General features: G+C 53.5%; 1 protein-coding gene across 10 annotated transcripts in view; it reads left to right on the plus strand.

The window, feature by feature from the left end:
* Nucleotides 1-4,912: 4,912 nt before the first annotated feature.
* The window catches only part of CACNA1C (calcium voltage-gated channel subunit alpha1 C), a 474,002-nt gene continuing 460,661 nt past the window's right edge, over nt 4,913-18,253 (plus strand). For 9 of the 10 annotated variants that reach the window (XM_082636557.1, XM_082636560.1, XM_082636556.1 and 6 more), the window contains exon 1: nt 5,271-5,925. In XM_082636557.1, coding sequence (XP_082492683.1) covers nt 5,877-5,925 — 49 coding nt within the window. In that variant the 5' untranslated portion in view covers nt 5,271-5,876. Of the gene's footprint in view, nt 4,979-5,270; nt 5,926-18,253 lie in introns of those variants that run through there. The other variant, XM_082636564.1, reaches the window with a different exon arrangement.

Here is an 18,253-nt window from a genome sequence, read left to right on the forward strand (position 1 = left end):
CCAGGAGCCTTTTCCTTAAATGCAACACGTACAGAAAACCCAGCGGGTTTGCCGGGATCTGGTCTGTCCTGTGGCCTCTGGACAAGTAGGCGAGGAGGAGAGATTCAGTTTGATGTCGGGGTCAGTCTGCACCCTTGTCAGCCCTGCTCTCTGAATCGTGAGCTGGGAGAGTTTTCCCCTCCCTCCCCTCCATTTTAGTTCCGAGCCTGAAATGTCTCGTGTAGAGGGGATCTGCATAGACCTGGGCTCAAGTTCCAATTCTATCACTTACTGACCAAGCAATCTTGGGGAAGAAAGATAACCTCTTAGCTGCCATTTCACACCTGCAGAATGGGGCTGGTCAGGCTCTTTGGCCGGGCTGGGGAGAGGTTGGGGCCCAGAGTAGCCCCTTGACATGGTTTTCTTGTGGGGGTGAAGGATGGTAACAGCCAGCACACACGTTCCACATGCTTCACCTGGATTATTTGATTTACTTCTCGCCCCCGCCCGGAGAGGGAGGTACCACTGTTAGCTCCATTTCCTAGAAAATGGGCATCAGGAAGTGAAGTCAGGCGTCCAAGCTCCCACAGTTCAGAGCAGGGAGAGTCTGGCCCTGTGCCTGGCCCATCTCCAAAGACCAGGCTCTGAACTGCAGGTGTTATTCCGTGATGGTGATTAGTGTGAATTCAACAGGTATATGCTGAGGGCACCTATGTGCTGGCACTAACTACTGACTCATGAAAGCATCTAAGCAAGTAGCCTAGTAAAAGTTGGGAGCACCGCTCGGGTGCGTCCTTAGGTCTGATGGAGGAAGCACGTCGAGTGGCGGCTGATTGCAGGACTTCGACCTTTCCCAGGGGGCGAGTCTATGGAGGCTGCTGCCTTGGTGTCTGAGGACAGGTGGCTGAGTTCAAATCCCAGGTTTTCCAAAATTCATCAGCTGTGAAGACTTCCGCCAGCTCGTTGACCCTTCTGTGAAATGACCCTTCTATAACATGGGGCAGTAGCGTTGGCCCTCCATATCCACGGGTGTCTGTAAAGGCTGGATAATTACACTTCCCTCCTAGGGATGTTCTGGGGAGCAAATGACTGTAATAATCTTTTTTTAAATTGAAATATAGTTGATTTACAATATTGTGTTAGTTTCAAGTGTACAGCAAAGTAATTTGGTTATACATACATATATATGTATCTACTCTTTTTTGGATTCTTTTCCATTACGGTTTATTACAGGATGTTGAGTATCGTTCCCTGTGCTATACAGTAGGTCCTTGTTGTTTACCTATTTTATATATAGTAGTGTGTATATGTTAATCCCAAACTCCTAACTTATCTTTCCCTCCCTTCTCCTTTGGTAAGCATAAGTTTGTTTTCTTTGTCTGTGAGTCTGTTTCTGTTTCATAAACAAGTTTGTATCATATTTTAGATTCCACATATGAGTGATATCATATGATATTTGTCCTTCTCTGTCTGACTTACTTCACTTAGTATGATAATCTCTAGGTCTATCCATGTTGCTGCAAATGACATTATTTCATTCTTTTTTATGGCTGAGTAATATTCCATTGTATAAATTGTATAAATATACCACATCTTCTTTATCTATTCATCTGTCAATGGACATTTAGGTTGCTTGCATGTCTTGACTATTGTGAATAATGCTGCTATGAACACTGGGGTGCATGTATCTTTTCAAATTAAAGTTTTCTGGATATATGCCCAGGAGTCAGATTGCTGGATTATATGGTATCTCTATTTTTAGTTTTTTAAGGAAACTCCATACTGTTTTCCATAGTGGCTGCTGTAATAATCTCTTATGTTATCATTTAACCAACCTTTTTTGTTGGATATTTAGATTGTTTCCAAGTTTTTCACTCTTACAAATGAACTGTAATTAACAAATTCATTACTCTCTTAATTGCTTCCAAAGGATATGTTTGTGGTCATTTAAGGAATCTTTTCCAGAGTGAATCAGGCACTCAACATACAGTGAGTGTCCCTATATACCAAGCATTATGCTTTGCACAAAGAAAAATGAACACAGTTCTCTCTCTGAAGACATTTAAGATGTAGCGGGAAGGGGGGCGGAGAAAAGGCACATCTGCATCCAGACATTACACCACCCACCACGCTGGAAGAGTGCACACACACAGCACCCAGGGAGGGCAGAGGGGAGAGCGCCTTCACCAGAGAGTCAAATCACGCCACGAAAGATAGAAAGATCCTCCTCCGCAGCTCCCACCATCTCCCAAACCCCCACTCGGAATTCACGATGGTTTCTGTTTGTCACATCGAGAATCTGTTCCCTGGAAAGGGAGCACTGAAGGCTGTGTTCCAAAGTTAGAAGCTGAGATATGGGTGCTCATTGCAAGACCAAATATTTTGGAAGTACCTTTCTCTGGAAGGGAAAGAACACGTTTCACAGCTGGAAAGAGAAGTGAAGAACGAAGCTAGAGAGGCATGAAGGTAATATTTACTTGCTAGATTTACACGGTGCCTACCCTGAGAAAAGCCTGGCTGCAAATCCCATCTGTGCCCCTGACACAGGGCACCCGCTCTCAGTTACCGGGCTACCTGTGAATTCCCTGGGTCACACTTTGCAATCATTTTACTGTCACTTTAAACTGCTCGGTCCCCTGCCCTGCCCCAGCTGACCCTCGGTCACCCCTTTGAGCATAGGATCATGGTACCAACACGTGTTCGGAGTCAGACCCTCCTGGGCTAAGTCCAGGCTCCGCAGTCTACCAGCTGGATGACTCTGGACACGTAAAATTTCTAAGTCTCAGTTTCCACATCTGTAAAATGGGGATAGTAATCACAACAGTAATACCAGCCTTATCCTTGTAATGAGGATTAAGGGAGATAATGGGGTAAAACACTTATCACAGCCCAGCGCGCTCAGCAGTGTTAGCTACTGTTATTATTCCTGTACTGCAGTGTGTAAAGGGGGGCAAACTGATTTTAATATTAGTTTAAACAAACAGGTGCATGGGCCTCTGAGACACAGGCCTATAATGCACCCTAAAGCTAAATGGAAGCGATATTTGGATTTGTGTCATTTCTGATTTTCTCTCTTAGCTTGAAAATTGAGGATGAACACACCAGAATGGTAAAGAGGCCAGATTTCTCTAGACCACTGTTCACAGTAGGATGAAGATAATGGATAAAGCTTAATGCGTCTCACAGGGGCCTTTGCATTTTAAGCTCGGGCCCAAACCCTGGGCCAAAGGAATGGGGCTGGAGCAGTGAGGTTTCAGACATGCACGAGGGTGCCGATGGAGGCATTTTGCTGCAACAATGGTGGCATCTCAGGTACTCACACACTCATTCCACACATATTCATTAACTACCCTCTGTCAGACATTGTTCTATACGCTTGAGATAAACTGGTGAACAAAAAAGGACAGAGATCCCTGCCCTCGTGGGATTTACATTTTAGTGGGGAATACAGACAATAAACAACACAATGAATGAATAAGTAGACAGTACAGCATGCGAGACAGGGGCTAAATACCAGTTAAAAAGTAGCAGAAGGGGAGATTGAGAGCGCTGGAGGGACTGGTTGGGGGAGTGGTTCCAGGCCCTCTGCGTATATCAAAGTCCGTGGGCTCTCAAGTCCCTTTTACAAAATAGTGTCGTTTAGTCCCCCCACCCCGCAACTCGCGGTTCTGTATCCGCGGTTCTGTATCCGCGGCTTCGCAACCCGCGGATACTGAGGTCTGAATGTACTAAGTACGGTGGTCAGGGTGAACCTCGCTGTGAAAGTGAGATTTGAGCAGTCTTGAAGAAAGTGAGGGGTTCATCAGGTGGGTAGCTGAGGAGAGGGCTGCAGGCAGTAGGGACAGCTAGAGCAAAGGGCTCCAGGGGTGTGTGTGTGTGAGAGAGAGAGGGAGAGGTGTTCCTGGGGAGTCTGGGGTACTGCTAGGAGCTAGTGAGGCTGGAGCAGTGGGAGACCAGTAGGGGAGGCCGTAAGAGCATCTGTACCTGCTGTTTCTGTGGGTCCCTGGAGGCTGCTCTGAGGACCTGGCTTTTACTAAGTGAACTGGGGACCTCTGGGGGGGTTTGCACAGTGCGGTGCTGGGACAGGTCCCTTTAGATGCCATGTTGAGAAGATACCAAAGGAGGGGAGGGAGGGTAGACGCGGGGCAGCAGCCTCTGCGGGAACTCAGGTGAGGGACGGTGTCGGCTCAGACCTCAGGGTAAGCAACGGGGGGAACTGAGAAGTGGTCACATGCACGATTTTTCGGGATTTCCCGAAGGACCAGATGAGAGGATGAGAGCGAAAGGAGTCAGGAACGACCCCAGGTTTTCGGCCCTATCCGCTGAGATGGGGAGGCTGCTGAGGAGCAGGTTTTTCCACAGAGAATAAGGAGTTCGGCGTTTGGAAATGTTAGGTTTGAGATGTCCGTCCGCCTCCGAGCCGAGACCGAGAGCGCTGGGCAGCCTGGCGTTCAGGAAGAGAGGTCTGGGCTGGACACACCGAGCTGGATGGGCTCCCCCGAGGAGGAGTGCGGATGGGGAGGGGGGGGTCTGAGGGTAGGAAGGGGGGCGTTTTCCCAAGAGGGAGCTGCAGGCACCCCTGCCAGGGCTCAGGCAGCCCCGCTCTCAGGAGCCCGGGCCTGCAGGGGGTGCCATGGATCTTCAGTGGCTGCCTGAGTGACTGGGAGAAAGGTTTGCTGCTCCGGGAAGGACAGGCGCTCAACAGATTCCCGCCGAGAGGCAGAAATAATTAAGAGGAGAAGGTGAGGATATTCTGGCAGCACACGTGCTCGGCGGCCTCGGAGGACTTAAGAAAACCCGGGTCTACTAGTCTGCTCAGACATCTGGGCACCGCTGCCTCGCCAGGAGGCTCCGCCTCTCAGGCCCTCTCTCAATGCCCCCGTCTCTCCGCATCCACGCCACTCGTGCAACCGCCCTGGTCGTAATCCACCAAACAGAGCCGTGGCACCGCGGCTCCTTTTGCTGTTTCGCGCAGTGGCCCGATCCGCAGAGACTCTAGGTGGGCAGATGGCCCCCCCTCCTGGAGTTGCGCGCCCGAGGCCTCGCCGCCTAGGGGGCCGCGGAGGACGCGGGGGCCGGGGCGGGGCGCGAGGGGTGTGTCCGGGTGGCACGCGAGCTGAGGCGCGGGCGGCGGGGCGAGCGGGGGCTCGGACCCGGCTCGAGTCAGCGCCGCGCGCCCCGCGCCGTGCGCCCCGCGCCGTGCGCCCGGCCCCGCGCGCCGCCGCCACATCTGGAAACGTTCAGAGCGTCCGCCTGGGGCGCGCCGGGCGGGCGGGCGGGCGGGCGGGGCGGCGGGCCGCGGGGTGAGCGCCGCGCTCCGCGCTCCTGCCGGCGGCTCCCTCTCGCCGCCTCTGCAGAAACAGCTCCTGCCAGAGCGGCGCGCGGCGCGGCCCGGAGCGGCGGCGCCTTCCTGCCTCCTCGCCCTCGGGACTCGCCGGACCTTCGGGCAGAGGAAAGCGGAGCAGGGCCGGGGAGGACGCGCCGAGAGCGGGCGGAGAGGGTTCAGGCCGGCGGCCGGCGGGCGTCTCCCGCCCTGGGGTCCGCGCTCCCCTCTCCCCTTCCGCCTCCTCTCGCTCTGCCTCCCCATTTATTTTTTCAAATGCTGTGGCCGCCAGAGGTGCGGCGCTGAATTCTTGGAAGGGGCCCGGATGTGCTGAGGATGCATTACAATTTCACTGAAGGAGGCAGTAGTGGAAAGGATCAGTTTTTGGTGTTTGATGCAATAATGGGAATCAGGTAATCATCAGAAAGGAAGAAGAGCGACTGCAGATCCACGGCTTCCTCGAATTTTGCACGAAAGCCGCCGGCCTCGGAGGAGGGATTAGTGCAGACCCGCTCGGGCGTGTTTGACATTTCTTCCTCTTTGTGGCTTCTCCTTTTCAAACAATTCTTGGTCCATGGTCAATGAAAACACGAGGATGTACATTCCGGAGGAAAACCACCAAGGTAAGGCTGGACCCCGCCGCCGCGCCCGCCGGCCTCGCCCGCGCGCCCCGGGGCCCCGGCCGGTCCCCGCCGCGCGTCCTTCTCCCCCAGCGGCCGGGGGCCCGCGAGACCCTGGGCGAACCGCGCGGAGCCCGAGCGGAAAATCCCCGCCCCTCCCCCGCCCGCGCCCGCGACCCCCGAACCGCGCGTCCGGAGAATTCCGGGCGAGGGGAAAAGTTCCCAAGTGTCTACTCCGGCCTCGCTGGCTCGCGCTCGCCGGGAGAGCCCGACTACCCGGCCGGCGACGCCCCAGCCCGGTGGGCCGGGGTCCTCCTCGCCTCGCCCGGGCGCGGCTGGGAGCGCGCGCGCGCGCCCCGCACCAGGCCGGCCGGCGCCCCCGCCCGGGCAGCGCGCTCCAAGGGGGCGGCTTCGAGTCTTGGCGCCTCTCCCTTCCCCTCTCCCTCTCTCTCCCTCTCCCTGTGGACCGCCCCCCCATCTCTCTCTTTCCCTCTCTCTCTCCCTGTGGCCCTCTTCTCCGGCTCACCTACACCCACCCACCTCTTTGCGGCCACTGACCCCCGCGCGCCCACGCCCCGTGTGTTCTTATTCGCACCCACATGTGGGCTAGCACCTGAGGATGTCAGCGTTTAGAATTCGGGCGGTGTGTGGGCTCTGCTTTTTCATGTTTTAAGGCAGTAATAAAAGGGTGTGCCGAGCTCACGCGGCTGCCCACTGTCGCCCAGTGTTTTCCCAGTATCTCCATCCTTGGCATCAAGTGTCAACAGCTCCCCCTGAAAGGGGGAAAGGCTTTCAGTCAGCTCCCCACTTCCTGGAAACTTTCTCCCTCACCCCCTCCCCCACCGCCCGTATTAACAAGTTATTATTTTTTGGCACTGCTCGTCAATTAAGATTATGATGGAGTGGAGAGGGACGGTCTTGCTGGAGTGCGGCCGCCTCCAGCTCCGTCTCTGCCTTCCCCGTGGCTTCCTCTGCCTCTGGGTGCAGGCTCTGCCTTGTGTCTCCGTTTCCCAAGCCTCCCTGTTTACACTCTTCCTTCCAATCGCTTCCTTCTCCATACCTGTCGCTGTTGGTCCTGCTACTTCCTGGGCACATCAAGTGCTCCTCTGAGGACAGCCTGGTGGAGGGGCTGTCTCCATCCCTCCCTCTCCTGTCCAGCCTCCTCCCTCCTTAGGCCCCCAGCCCCACCGCTAGCAGGCAGAGCCCCTACCCTTTAGAGCCAGAGGCTGCCAGGCAGCTTCCCTGGTCTCCGTCCAACCTGAAACTGATCTCCAGCTTGGGCAGCAGTGGGGGAATTTGGGCCTCTTTTGGTGGAAGGATTGTGTCAAGGGTCGTGGGTTCTAGGGTGAGCCAGGGCTTTGGGGTCACAAGGTCCCTGGATTTCTCTACCCCATGCCCCACCCCTACCTGTTCCCCTGTCCCCTTCCTGATGGAGTCGTGGATGGATTCGGAGGGAGGCCAGGAGGGACACAAAAGAAAGGTGATGTTTGTGAAGAGCGGGGACGGCTTTCTCCCCTCCAGGCTCCCAGCTCAGTCCAGGCGGCCTTGAAGGGGAGAGCCCAGTGGCCACGTCCTCGCTGTCACTGACAATGGCAGTGGCCTGTGGTCATAATTATTATTCACGTGGTGATAATCCTCAGCAAATCCTGAACAGTTCACAAGGCCTCTTCTCCACGCAGGACAAACCCTCTCTGGCCCTTTCCTTCCTTCCTTTTGCCCCGTGGTGCCCCAGTGCGCCCTCCCCACCCGTGTGCAGGGAGCAGACACTCAAAGTAGGAGCCGCGGCCCCGCGAGGTCTGTGGGGAAGATGGAGGGGCCAGCAGCAGGGAGCGTGGCCGGGCGCCGCCTTCCCAGCCACACGCCACAAACACTATGGCAACCTGGATCCCAGTCCTCTCCCTTGAAGCCGCAGTGATTATATAATTCACAGAGCAGTTTTGCCTCCTTTCCCGGATGCGGTTCTCAGGTGTAAGAGCACCAGGATCCCTGCCTCCCCTCCGTCTCCCCCCGCCCTGTCGTTGGCAGGGCTGGGGTCTTCCTGGGGCAGGAGGGGAGGAGGGTGACGGAGGTGGGTGCGCAGACTTGGAGAAGCAGGGACGTCTGCCGGGAAGGGGTTGCTGTGGCTTCATAACTAACGGGGCGCTGAAACATACCCAGGGGTAGGGTTTCAGGAGCAGAGAGGGAAGAGGGAGCATTACGCCGGCGGTGACGGCGGAGTGGAGGACGGGAGGAGCTGCCCCGGGGCGGGGGTTACATCCCCGTCTCCCCAACAAACTCGAGTAGCTCAATGCAAAGCCTTTTGCCCCAGTTTTGCAGTGGGGTGAGTGTGTGTGTGTGTGTGTGTGTGTGTGTGTGTGTGTTGGGGGTCGGGGTGTGGACACGGGGGTCAGCACGTTGGAACAGCCCGCAGGTTCCCTGAGGGCTGGATCCCGACCCTGGGTTCGAGGCAGCGAGGGGCTCGTGAGCCTCCCCTCACCTCCAGCGCCCCATCTGCCCTGGTCCCACACCAGCCTCCCACTTTTCGGGGCTGATTTTCCATTGCAGCCTCCAGCTAGCAAATGAGTTTCTTAATAGTCAACCATTTAACAAATAAAACATCAGAATGTCCCTTATCTGCTGGAGACAAGGCAGAGGGGGAAACGCGTTCTGGGAGTGGAAGACACCTTGTGCTTTTCTTTTCAGAGCACTGCTTAGCGATGCAGCAGAACAGTTATTATCATCGTAACAAAGTAATAATAATCATGATCCGTGGTCAGAGAGCACTGTTACCTGCCCCTCAGCTTGCACAGGTTGAAGAAAGCATGACATTAGCTGCTGCTTCTTGGATTCTGCATGGAGGAACCCAGAGAAAAAGGGCTCTTGAGGTTCCAGATCCTGTTCCTAGTGCTGCTCACATACTTTCGGGTGTATCAGAGTACTATACAATAGAAAATATTACAAGAGTCAATTGTTCCTTATGTCCATGGAGCACATGCTAACGGTATTTAAATGTGCACACACACACACTGAATAAGGAAAAGCTATTTTAAATAGATTGCACACGAGCCTAGAGCCCTTTGGGGACCTGGTGCGTAGCAGACAGGAATACTGGTGCTGCAGCCCTGACACCGTTGCACATTGGTGCCTCGCCTTGGGTGAATGGTTCTCTACAGGTAGATGCTACAGGTACAGTAGATGGTGAGCCGTTGGCCCCTGAGTCTCGGGGATGACTTGGGACTCTTCCTTCTGTTTTCTCTGTGATTTAAAACTGCCCGAGGTGGGTTCTTCTGGGTGTAAGACAGATGCAGAAGGAGACGCAGGGACATCCTGGGTGGGGGTCTGAGGCCCTGCTGATCTTTGCATCCCCACCTCCTAGCACAGGCCTTGACACTTGACCGATGGATGCAGCCCCCAGACCAGAGGGGGTGTGCTTTCTGCCTCTTCCAGGAGGTGGCGCCCCAGGGCTTGGGAGTCAGGAGGGGCACCTGCGGGGCTGGGCAAGGGGGCCGAGGCTCCGCAGGGCACTTCTTGCTGCTGTGCCTCGTCCGCGTGCCTGCCCCAGGGTGGAGGCCTCCGAAGACCAGAGTGCCCGCCACACACATGCCAGGGGCCTCCAGCACGACCCGCCCTCGCCGACCTTTCACCCTCTCTCCGGTAAAGAACCCACTTTGGATTTCGCCCTCCTGCCCCAGCCTTGCCTTGATCTCTAGCACGGGCAGCATCCTGCTCGCCTGAACCTGTTACGGCCCTATATTAATTTCCTCCCCGTATTAATTTTCTCACCAGGGCTTGGTAACCAGAGGGGCCCGGGGGTCCCAGGCCCAGCCTGGGGCCAACCTGGAGTGTGGGAGCTGGAAAGCCTGGCCGGTAGGGTTGCAGAGCTTGTCGGCTCAAAGGCAAGAAGACATTTTCCTAATTTTATTAGGGGAAAAACACAACAACAACTGGGTACACTTCACAGCTGTTTATGAATCTGGCTGGTCCCATGCTGGGTAATGGCAGCAAAGCTCCCGAGACCTGGGTTAGGAAGTAACTGAGATTTGTTCTAATTTTCAGTGATGTGTTCCAGCTCCTGGTGTTTTCTTTTCCATCCCTTTCTTCGCTCAGCTTTCTCGGTGGTTGTAGCGAGGTCCTGGGTCCCAGAGCCCTGGCCGCCGAGCTGAGAATGTGAGGGCGTGGCTGGAGCACCCTCCTGCTTTCCCGGGGAACCTCCTGCTGGGGTCTGGCTGTTTGCCACATGGTGGTGACCAGTCAGCCAGTAGCATCCCGCTGGTCCCCGTGGGGGCTCTGGAATCTGCGTCTGCATTCGAAATCGGTAGACGACTTTATTTTCCAGGGTGGACTAAAGAAAGCTGATGGATTGTTTGGGAAACTCCTGGAGACTTAACGACTACACTACTTAGCGAAGTAATCAAGAAATCGCACCGATTTAGCCTCCTCCTAGGTCCGTCCCCACTGTTGCCTAAGTTGACGGTGGGCTCTGCAGAGAACAGAAGACTGATTGAAAAAAAAAAAAAGGCACGGGGAGTTGTGCAAAATATCAGGTGCTGAATATTTAATGACATAAGTGTTAAACGTTCTGATAATGAAACAACACTCCCAGCCATGGCTGTCATTATTAAAATAATTTAGTAAACACCTGTTTACATGAACCTCAAGGTTAGGTACTGTACAAAACAAGTAAAAATGACAGGACGCCCCTGGGAAAACGGAGGGCCTTCAGCGCTGTTTCAAAGCCGGGACGCAGGGACTACCCCACATCCCTGGGGGGGAAGCAGAATGGGGGCTGCCGTGACTCCTGTGTGTGCGGCTCGGGTCCCAGATGGGGTGCCCTTTGCTTAAGGCCAGGCCTTGACCTGGGGCCCCGGGGGCCTCGCTGCCTCCTTGCCGCGGGCAGGGGACCCGGGAGGCACAGCTGTGAGCGGACCTCAGGGGCCACAGGAGGAGGCCCGGCTCCCTGGGGTATCTGGGGGAGCGTGGGGCGCACAGCCGCTACTTGTGGAACTGAGTTAATCTAAGTGGGGATCCACGGGACAGAGGAGGGCAGTTTGGGCCTGCAGGTCAGGAGGGAAACAGAGGTTGAAAATAGGCCCTCACTTCCCCGGAGACGCTGGGGATTTGGCGTTGGGCAGAGGTGAGGCACAGGGGGCTAACTGGCCAGAGCTCGATATCCCATGGTCCCTTCCCCCAGGCCCCAGACAGGCTGCCACCGCACGGCCGCTTCACCGTGGTCCTCAGGTGCTGTGCCGTGTGTGTGTGTGTGTGTGTGTGTGAGTGAGACGGGGCAAGGAGGGGGCGGTTCCACACTCATGTTCTCTGAAAGGTTGTCAGGCAGACCTAGAATAAATGCGTCTCTTCGGGAATTTACTCTAGGATCAGGAGGTTTTATGGGCAAAGGAACCTGAGGAACAAACTCCGTTTCCAGTTGAGAAGACAGGCTCCTGCAGGAGGGGTGGGACTGGAACCCGGCCTTGGTTCTCTACCCTCCTGTGATCTCTTGACCCTTCGTGGTGCACGCTGATGCTCTGAAAGCATCGATCAGTGTTTCTGGTTAGACTTCGCCTGATAACCCTCTTACCCTCCCCCCCAGCCTCCCTCTGCCGACGCCGCTTTTGTTCTGGCTGAAGTCATTTCTGAGGTATTAGATTTGGGGACAGAGCTGGGGGCTACCTCTCACTGGGAAGGTTGAAGCGTTATCTTAGACAACAGAGTAAAGGTTCATACGTGTCCACAGGAAACCCCTGCAAAACTCAGATCACTGTTCTGTCTGCGAACGGACGTGCCTCCAGGCCTTTTTATTTGCTCACTTCCTTTCTGCCCCAGTCAGGGCTCATTTCGGCCTCTGAGGGAGAGGCCAGGCTGGGCTGTCGGGCTGCCGTGGTGAGGGGTTGGGGGCTGTTTGTGGACCAGCGGCTTTGCTGTGCGTAGAAACCACAGGACGGGTGGATGTGCAGGTGAACTGCAGATAGAACAGGTAGAAAGCCCGAGGCGGTCAGGCTGCCCCCGAGTCTACCAAGGTGTGGGAACAAAGATTCCCCTGCTCCCTTGTCTGGGCTGGTCCCCTAGGAGCCCTCCTCTTCCCGGGAGATATTTAGGTAAGGAGACGTCTAAATTCAGCATGGGAAAGGGATCATCTGGGGCCTCCTTCCGACGTTCCCACCATCCCCAAGCCTTTGGCATCTGACCTGATGCTCCCAGAGACCGGAAGGCCTGTGAGGCTGACCTGGTCTCTAGCTTTAAGACAGGGCCCGAGCCCGACTCACTCTCAGAGGTGTAGCCTCTGAGATCCCTGGAGGAAGCCACCATCGCAGAACACAGTGTTGCCATAATTTCATGAAATATTCAAGCTGCCCATTTGCCAACAGGGGTTTCTTTTAATACACTCGACTACGCGTGGGGCTGCCCGCTGGAAACTAGCTGAAGGGAAAATAAAATAATCTTGTCTCCTGTCTTTTAGAGAAGCAAGCCAAAATCCAGACAGTAAATGAATGTTCTTCCCCGTATTGCCTGTGGGCAGAAATGTTGAGAAATGTTGACTTGATTACTCAATTAAGCTCTACTTACTTTGTAACCATTGTGTCATGTTCAGTCATTTATATATTTTTCTCTTTCCAAAATAAGCCATGTTGGGCTAAAACCTTTCAAAGGTGTTAGTTAGCAAAAGTAAAGAAAAAAAAAAAGAAAGAAAGAAAGAAAGAAAAATAAGGCTACACCTAGAAAATGACTTGGGTCACAGTCTTTGACTTGATGTTTTTCTCTGAGAGTTTTGAAGGGATCAAGTCTCCTATTTTTCATCTGTAGAATGGAGACAGTAATCCTTAGCCAGTTGGCTTTGCAGGGCAGCCGCGAGGCTCCGAATGGGAGGGTGAGTGTAAATCACTGCATGGTGGCAGCTCTTCTTAGCTCTTCTTGAGTCAGCGGGATCCCAGGACTGTGGGACCAGCCTGAGGGTCAGGACCCTGGGAGGCCGGGCTTCCTCACGGCCTTGGCACGTGGTCCCCGCCTGCAGCCTGAGGCCCGGGTTCTGCCTTCTGAACTGGCCAGAAGTCCTCTGCTGGTCCAGACGTGCGAAGGTAGGGCCATTGAGAGCAGGAGGCAAGCCTGGTGGGCCACTCAGTCAGTCCTCACTTTCCAACATGAATTCCCCAAACCTAAACGTCACTCCTCAGTACGGGAGGACAGGCTGCCTGGCAAATAGAACTTTGCTTCAAATGTAAACCTTGGCTTTGGAAAATAAACTACTTTTTAAAAATATATAGCAAAAGTGCTGGCAGTTTGTAGGTAAAGGGAGGGAGCAGTTCCATCCGGCATCTTAAGACACCAATCAAAATAGGAAAGGGCTTTAATTTCACATCTTAAATGACAGACTAACCTTTAGCTTCCTGGAGCAAAAACAATCTCATTATCAAAAAGCATGCTGGGAAACGTGCGTTTCAGTTTGTGCCTTGCTCCCCTCGACACCCACCTCCCACCCTCTGGGCCTGTGATCTACGGGGCCGTCCACGTTTTTATTTTTATTTTAAAAATAATCTGTAGTGCAGTGCAGCATCCATTGTTTTGTATTTGTAGACCGGGCAGAAGCAGTAGCTGCCACGTACCGGACGTAAGTGTGTCCGGTGACGCACTTAGTACCATTGTGTCCTTACGCCCGTCCTATGGGTGGGTATTAATGACATGTTTCAGATGAGGAAACCAAGGACCAGTGGTCTTGAGTAACGTGGCCAAGGTCATCCAGACGCTGTTGGAGCTGGGAATTAAGTTCAGGTCTGTTGGACTTTCCAAGCATGTGCTATCTCTCTTCTCTCTCCACGTGGGGCTGAGGAAAAGTGACCTTGAGCCAGCCTGGCGGAGCCTGGCTTGGATTTGCTCTGTGAAAGCTCCAGCTTCCGCTGGTCACTGTGGTGGACAAACAGCCGAACGCTCGTTCTGCTCTGTGGTCACTCCACACGCCTCCCCTCCCACTTCCTCCTCTAGCTGTGCGTTTGTTCCCAAGGTTCCTGCCTCGACCCTACTTGGTCCTCAGATCCCAGTGGGGACCTCCATTTGTCCAACCTTGGCTTTGAGATGACCGCTTCGTGGCGGGGCCTCGCTTTACCACGTTCTTGGAACGTCTTCCCAGTAATTCCCTCCTGGAAATAAGGCCCTCCATTCTCCAACGAGGTTCTGATGAGCTCGGGGCCCATCCTTGCAGGCTGAGCACCCTGACTGCATGCGTTATGCATTTATTGATTTTTAAAGAACATCTTGGTGGAGATATAGTTCACTTACTGTAAAAGATACATTTCACATACCTTTAAAGTGTACAGTCCAATGAATTGTAGTATTTTTACAGGGCTGTGCAACCATCACCACTGTCCAGTTCGTGCATATTTTCATCATCCCAAAGAGAAACCCCGCACCCACTGGCAGTCACTCCCCATACCCGCTCCGACCGCTGTAACCCCGTGTGACTGTGGATTCCCGTGCGTTATTGACAGTGACCGAATTGTTGTTAATTCGGTCACTGGGGCTCACCTGTGTCGTCTCACTGAGGGCGGCACATTCCCTGCATTCAGATCTAGGTCTTTTGTGACAGTCTACCTGATAAATGATCCACGTGATAAATGATGCCGTTAAAAGGAAGCACGTGAGGTTAGTTAGGGACCTGGGTGTCATTTGGAGGTGAGGTCAAGCACTTTCTTTCAGTTACATGAAAAGTGATTTTAAGATTTATTTCTTTTAACTATCTCAGCAAAGCTAAGTCTATAGGTCACATCTACTAGTAGTTGAAGATGTGAATTATGACCTTTAAAATATCTTTTATTATGAAATATATAAAACAAAATTTTCAATTTTAACCATTCTTTTTTTTTTGCGGTACACGGGCCTCTCACTGTTGTGGCCTCTCCCGTTGCGGAGCACAGGCTCCGGATGCGCAGGCTCAGGGGCCGTGGCTCACGGGCCCAGCTGCTCTGCAGCATGTGGGATCTTCCCGGACCAGGGCACGAACCCGTGTCCCCTGCATCGGCAGGCGGACTCTCAACCACTGCGCCACCAGGGAAGCCCCCATAACCATTCTTAAGTACACAATTCAGTGGCATGAATTACATTCACAGTGTTCTACAACCATTGCCAGGCGATTTCTAAAACTCTTTCTTCAATCCAAACAGAAACTCTGTAACCTCTAAGTAATAACTCCCCATTCCTCCCTCTCCTCAGCCTCTGGTAGCATCTAGTCTACTTTCTGTTTCTATGAATTTGCCTATTCTAGATATTTCATATAAGTTGAATCACACAATGTTTGTCCTTTTGCGTCTGGCTTATTTCACTTTGCATGGTGTTCTCAAGGCTCATCCACATTGTATCGTGGGTGTCAGAACTTCATTCCTTTTCATGGCTGAGTAATATTCCACTGTATGAACTGACCACGTCGTGCTTATCCATTTGTCCATTGATGGACACTTGGGCTGTTTCCCCCTTTTGCTACTGTGAATAATGCTGCTGTGAACATCAGCATACAAGTATCTGAGTTCCTCTTTTCAATTCTGTAGGGTATAGACCTAGGAGTGGAATTGCTGGGTCTGAATTACGGGTTTTTGGTTAGAAGAGCCCATTTCCTTGTGTGGCTACCCCAGTATAATCCTGTGTAGACGAGGATATCGGATCAGGAAATTCCACTGTGGCAGTGGTGAGGGTCCAGTCTGTCCCCTGGGCTCCCAGGGCCGGTGTCAGAATTTTTACTTTAACTAGGTGTTTAACAATCCAGCGCTGCTGGAGGAGTAACTGAGGCTTCCCCCCTTCCCAAAATAATGACGGTCTCCACATCCAGTTCAGCCCTCACCTTCCTGCCACCTGGGCTTTGAAACGGCAGGAAACGGGTATTTGGCAAGACAGAGCTATTTGGTCTGTCTATCTGTCCCCGTCTGCCCGTCCGTAGTCCAGGAGTGCCCAGGCCTGGGAACCGCAAGGACCCTGGGAGAGGGTGGATGCCGCGTGGCCGGGTGAGCCTCCCCACGGCCCTGCGTCTGTGCTGGCGGAGGTAGCTGGTGAGGGGCCTCTGTCTCCAGCCTGGGGGCTGCCTGGGGGGAAAGCCGGGCCCAAGGCTGTCGCCTGCTCCTCACACAGCTGCAGTCTAGGCGAGGGAGGGAAAGGCGTGTGAGGAAGAAGGAACACTTGGGGAGAGAGTCAGGAAATCGGGAGGAGGGGAAGGCGACAGTAACACTTGGTGGCCCCTTGGGGAGATGGAGGGCCAATTAGTGACTCAGGAAACAAACTGGGGATGGCTACTTCTTCCATAATTGTTTTGTCTGAAAGTAATAACATCATTTTACTTTCTGATTGTTTTAAAATACCTTTAAAATCCTCTTCATATCTACTGTATCAGCAGTTTTTTTTTTTTTTTGAAGTCATGGGACGAGTTTTATTATTTCCATTTTTTCAGATAAGGAAACCTGGGCTTAGAAAATTTGAACAACTTCCCTGGTTAGGGAAGGAAAAAAAATGAATCCGTTTTGTTTTTTGACAGAATATTGGGTGGTAGACTTTATCTTATGTTTACCTAGGGAGGCTCGTATATGTTCTGCCGTTTATTCCTACAGGAGCCCTACTGAGGTGAGACAGGTGAGCCCTACTGATGCTAGCCAGAATAGCTAGCATCCCTGTCCCCTGGTCTGGGCTCCTCCTGTGGCCTGAGTGTATCGTGCGTCAGGGCTCCGTGTCCTGACCCAGGCCCAGACCCCCCGCCTCGTGGCTGCCGAGCTGCTCTAGCTGCATGCCCAGCTCCCTGATGGGCGGGTTCTGCTGGGGCGTGTGTGTGTTCTTTCTCAGGTTAGCAGAGGTGAGCATGCTAAGACGGAAGGCAGGTCAGGCCCTTTGCAGGCCCATACACTTAGCTTAATCCAACTTTTAGTAAATTCCCCTCTTGTAGGCTCTGCCTTCCCGTCCCCTCCCTGGTCCTGCTCACAGGTGCGTCCTGGCCTCTGTCCAGAGCTGAAATGTTGCACAGTGTGTCTCCAAGGTCAAAGCCTCTGTCACCGTGTCTAGCTGCCCAAGGCGTCCTGGGGTTCCGAGCTGCACATCCGAGTGGATTACAGTGACTCAGATGTCACATTTGGTCTGCAGTGGAGAAGATCCTGTGCCTCTGGTTTTCAGTTATTTAAAAGGCAAAGTTTCTGACCTGTGCCCAGCTCTCTGAAAGACCAGGAGATGGGGAGCCTTTGCTCAGGATAAACTGACTGTGAAATGCCCTGAAAATGGGGAATCTCATGCCAGTTTTGGTGAAAACAATCCTAAGTTGCTTTTCCCCTCCCAGAATTGGGGCATTTAGTCATTCTGACCATGTTTTGGGCATCTGCTCTGTGTAAGGCAGTCTGCTCACAGGATCGCTGGATCCAAGGAGACCTTCAGGGTGATGGCCCCTCAGCTATCCCATCCTTTGGGGAGTGTGTAGTCCAGTAGGAAGAAAGATGCACAGATACCCACAGTTGAAATAACGGGCAGAACATGCTTGACGTTACAGGGAGATAAAGATGAAGGGCTCACAGGTTTAAAGAAGGAGGGGGTACACTCAGATGGAGTGAATGGAGAAAGCACATATGACGGGGGTGACACAGCTGAGCCTTGAAGGGTGGGCAGAAACAGGGTAAAGAGGAGGGCTCACGTTCCCAACAGAAAGCGTGGTGGTGACAGCCTCATGCATAGGACTTTAAAGGAACGGGGAGTTGAGTTTGCTCAGCGCACAGGCAGTGTGTGGGGAGGAGTGGAGAGAAGGCCGGAGCGGCAGGGAAGGGGAATGTGTGGTAGCCCTGGCAGCAGGCTGGAGTTTGCATCCCATTCGGTGGGCTGCTCAAGGCCATCTGGAGTGTTCGAGCCAGGGCAACGTGGACCAGAACGGCTCTTCCAGAAGTCTAGTCAGGTGGCAGGGTAGCGGGTGAAGTGGTGGTCTGAGACCACAGATGGACGGACAGTTCCCAGGCTGTTGCCGTCGTCCAGGCGAGAGGGAAAAAGAGGTTTTCTCCACAAAAGCTGGAGGGCAAGAAAGCCCTCTGTCTACATAGGAAGGGTTATCTAGATGGGAACGGCTCTCTAGGTGGGCAGAGCCATCTAGGTGGGTGGGGCTCTCTAGGTGGGCGGGGCTATCTAGGTGGGAAGGGTTATCTAGGTAGGTGGGGATATCTGTGTGGGTGGGGCTATCTACATGGGAAAGGCTGTCTAGGTGGGGAGGGTTACCTAGGTGGGAGGGGCTATCCAGGTGGGAGGGGCTCTCCAGGTGGGAAGGATAGAGGGTGGATTTGGAGGGCTAACGGAGAGATACCCAACATACATGCAGGATTAGAGTTCATTTAAAGGTGATATTTGAAGCTGTGGAAATGGG

The sequence above is a fragment of the Mesoplodon mirus genome (assembly GCF_964341445.2).
Source record: "Mesoplodon mirus genome assembly, chromosome: 11".
NCBI lineage: Eukaryota > Metazoa > Chordata > Mammalia > Artiodactyla > Ziphiidae > Mesoplodon > Mesoplodon mirus.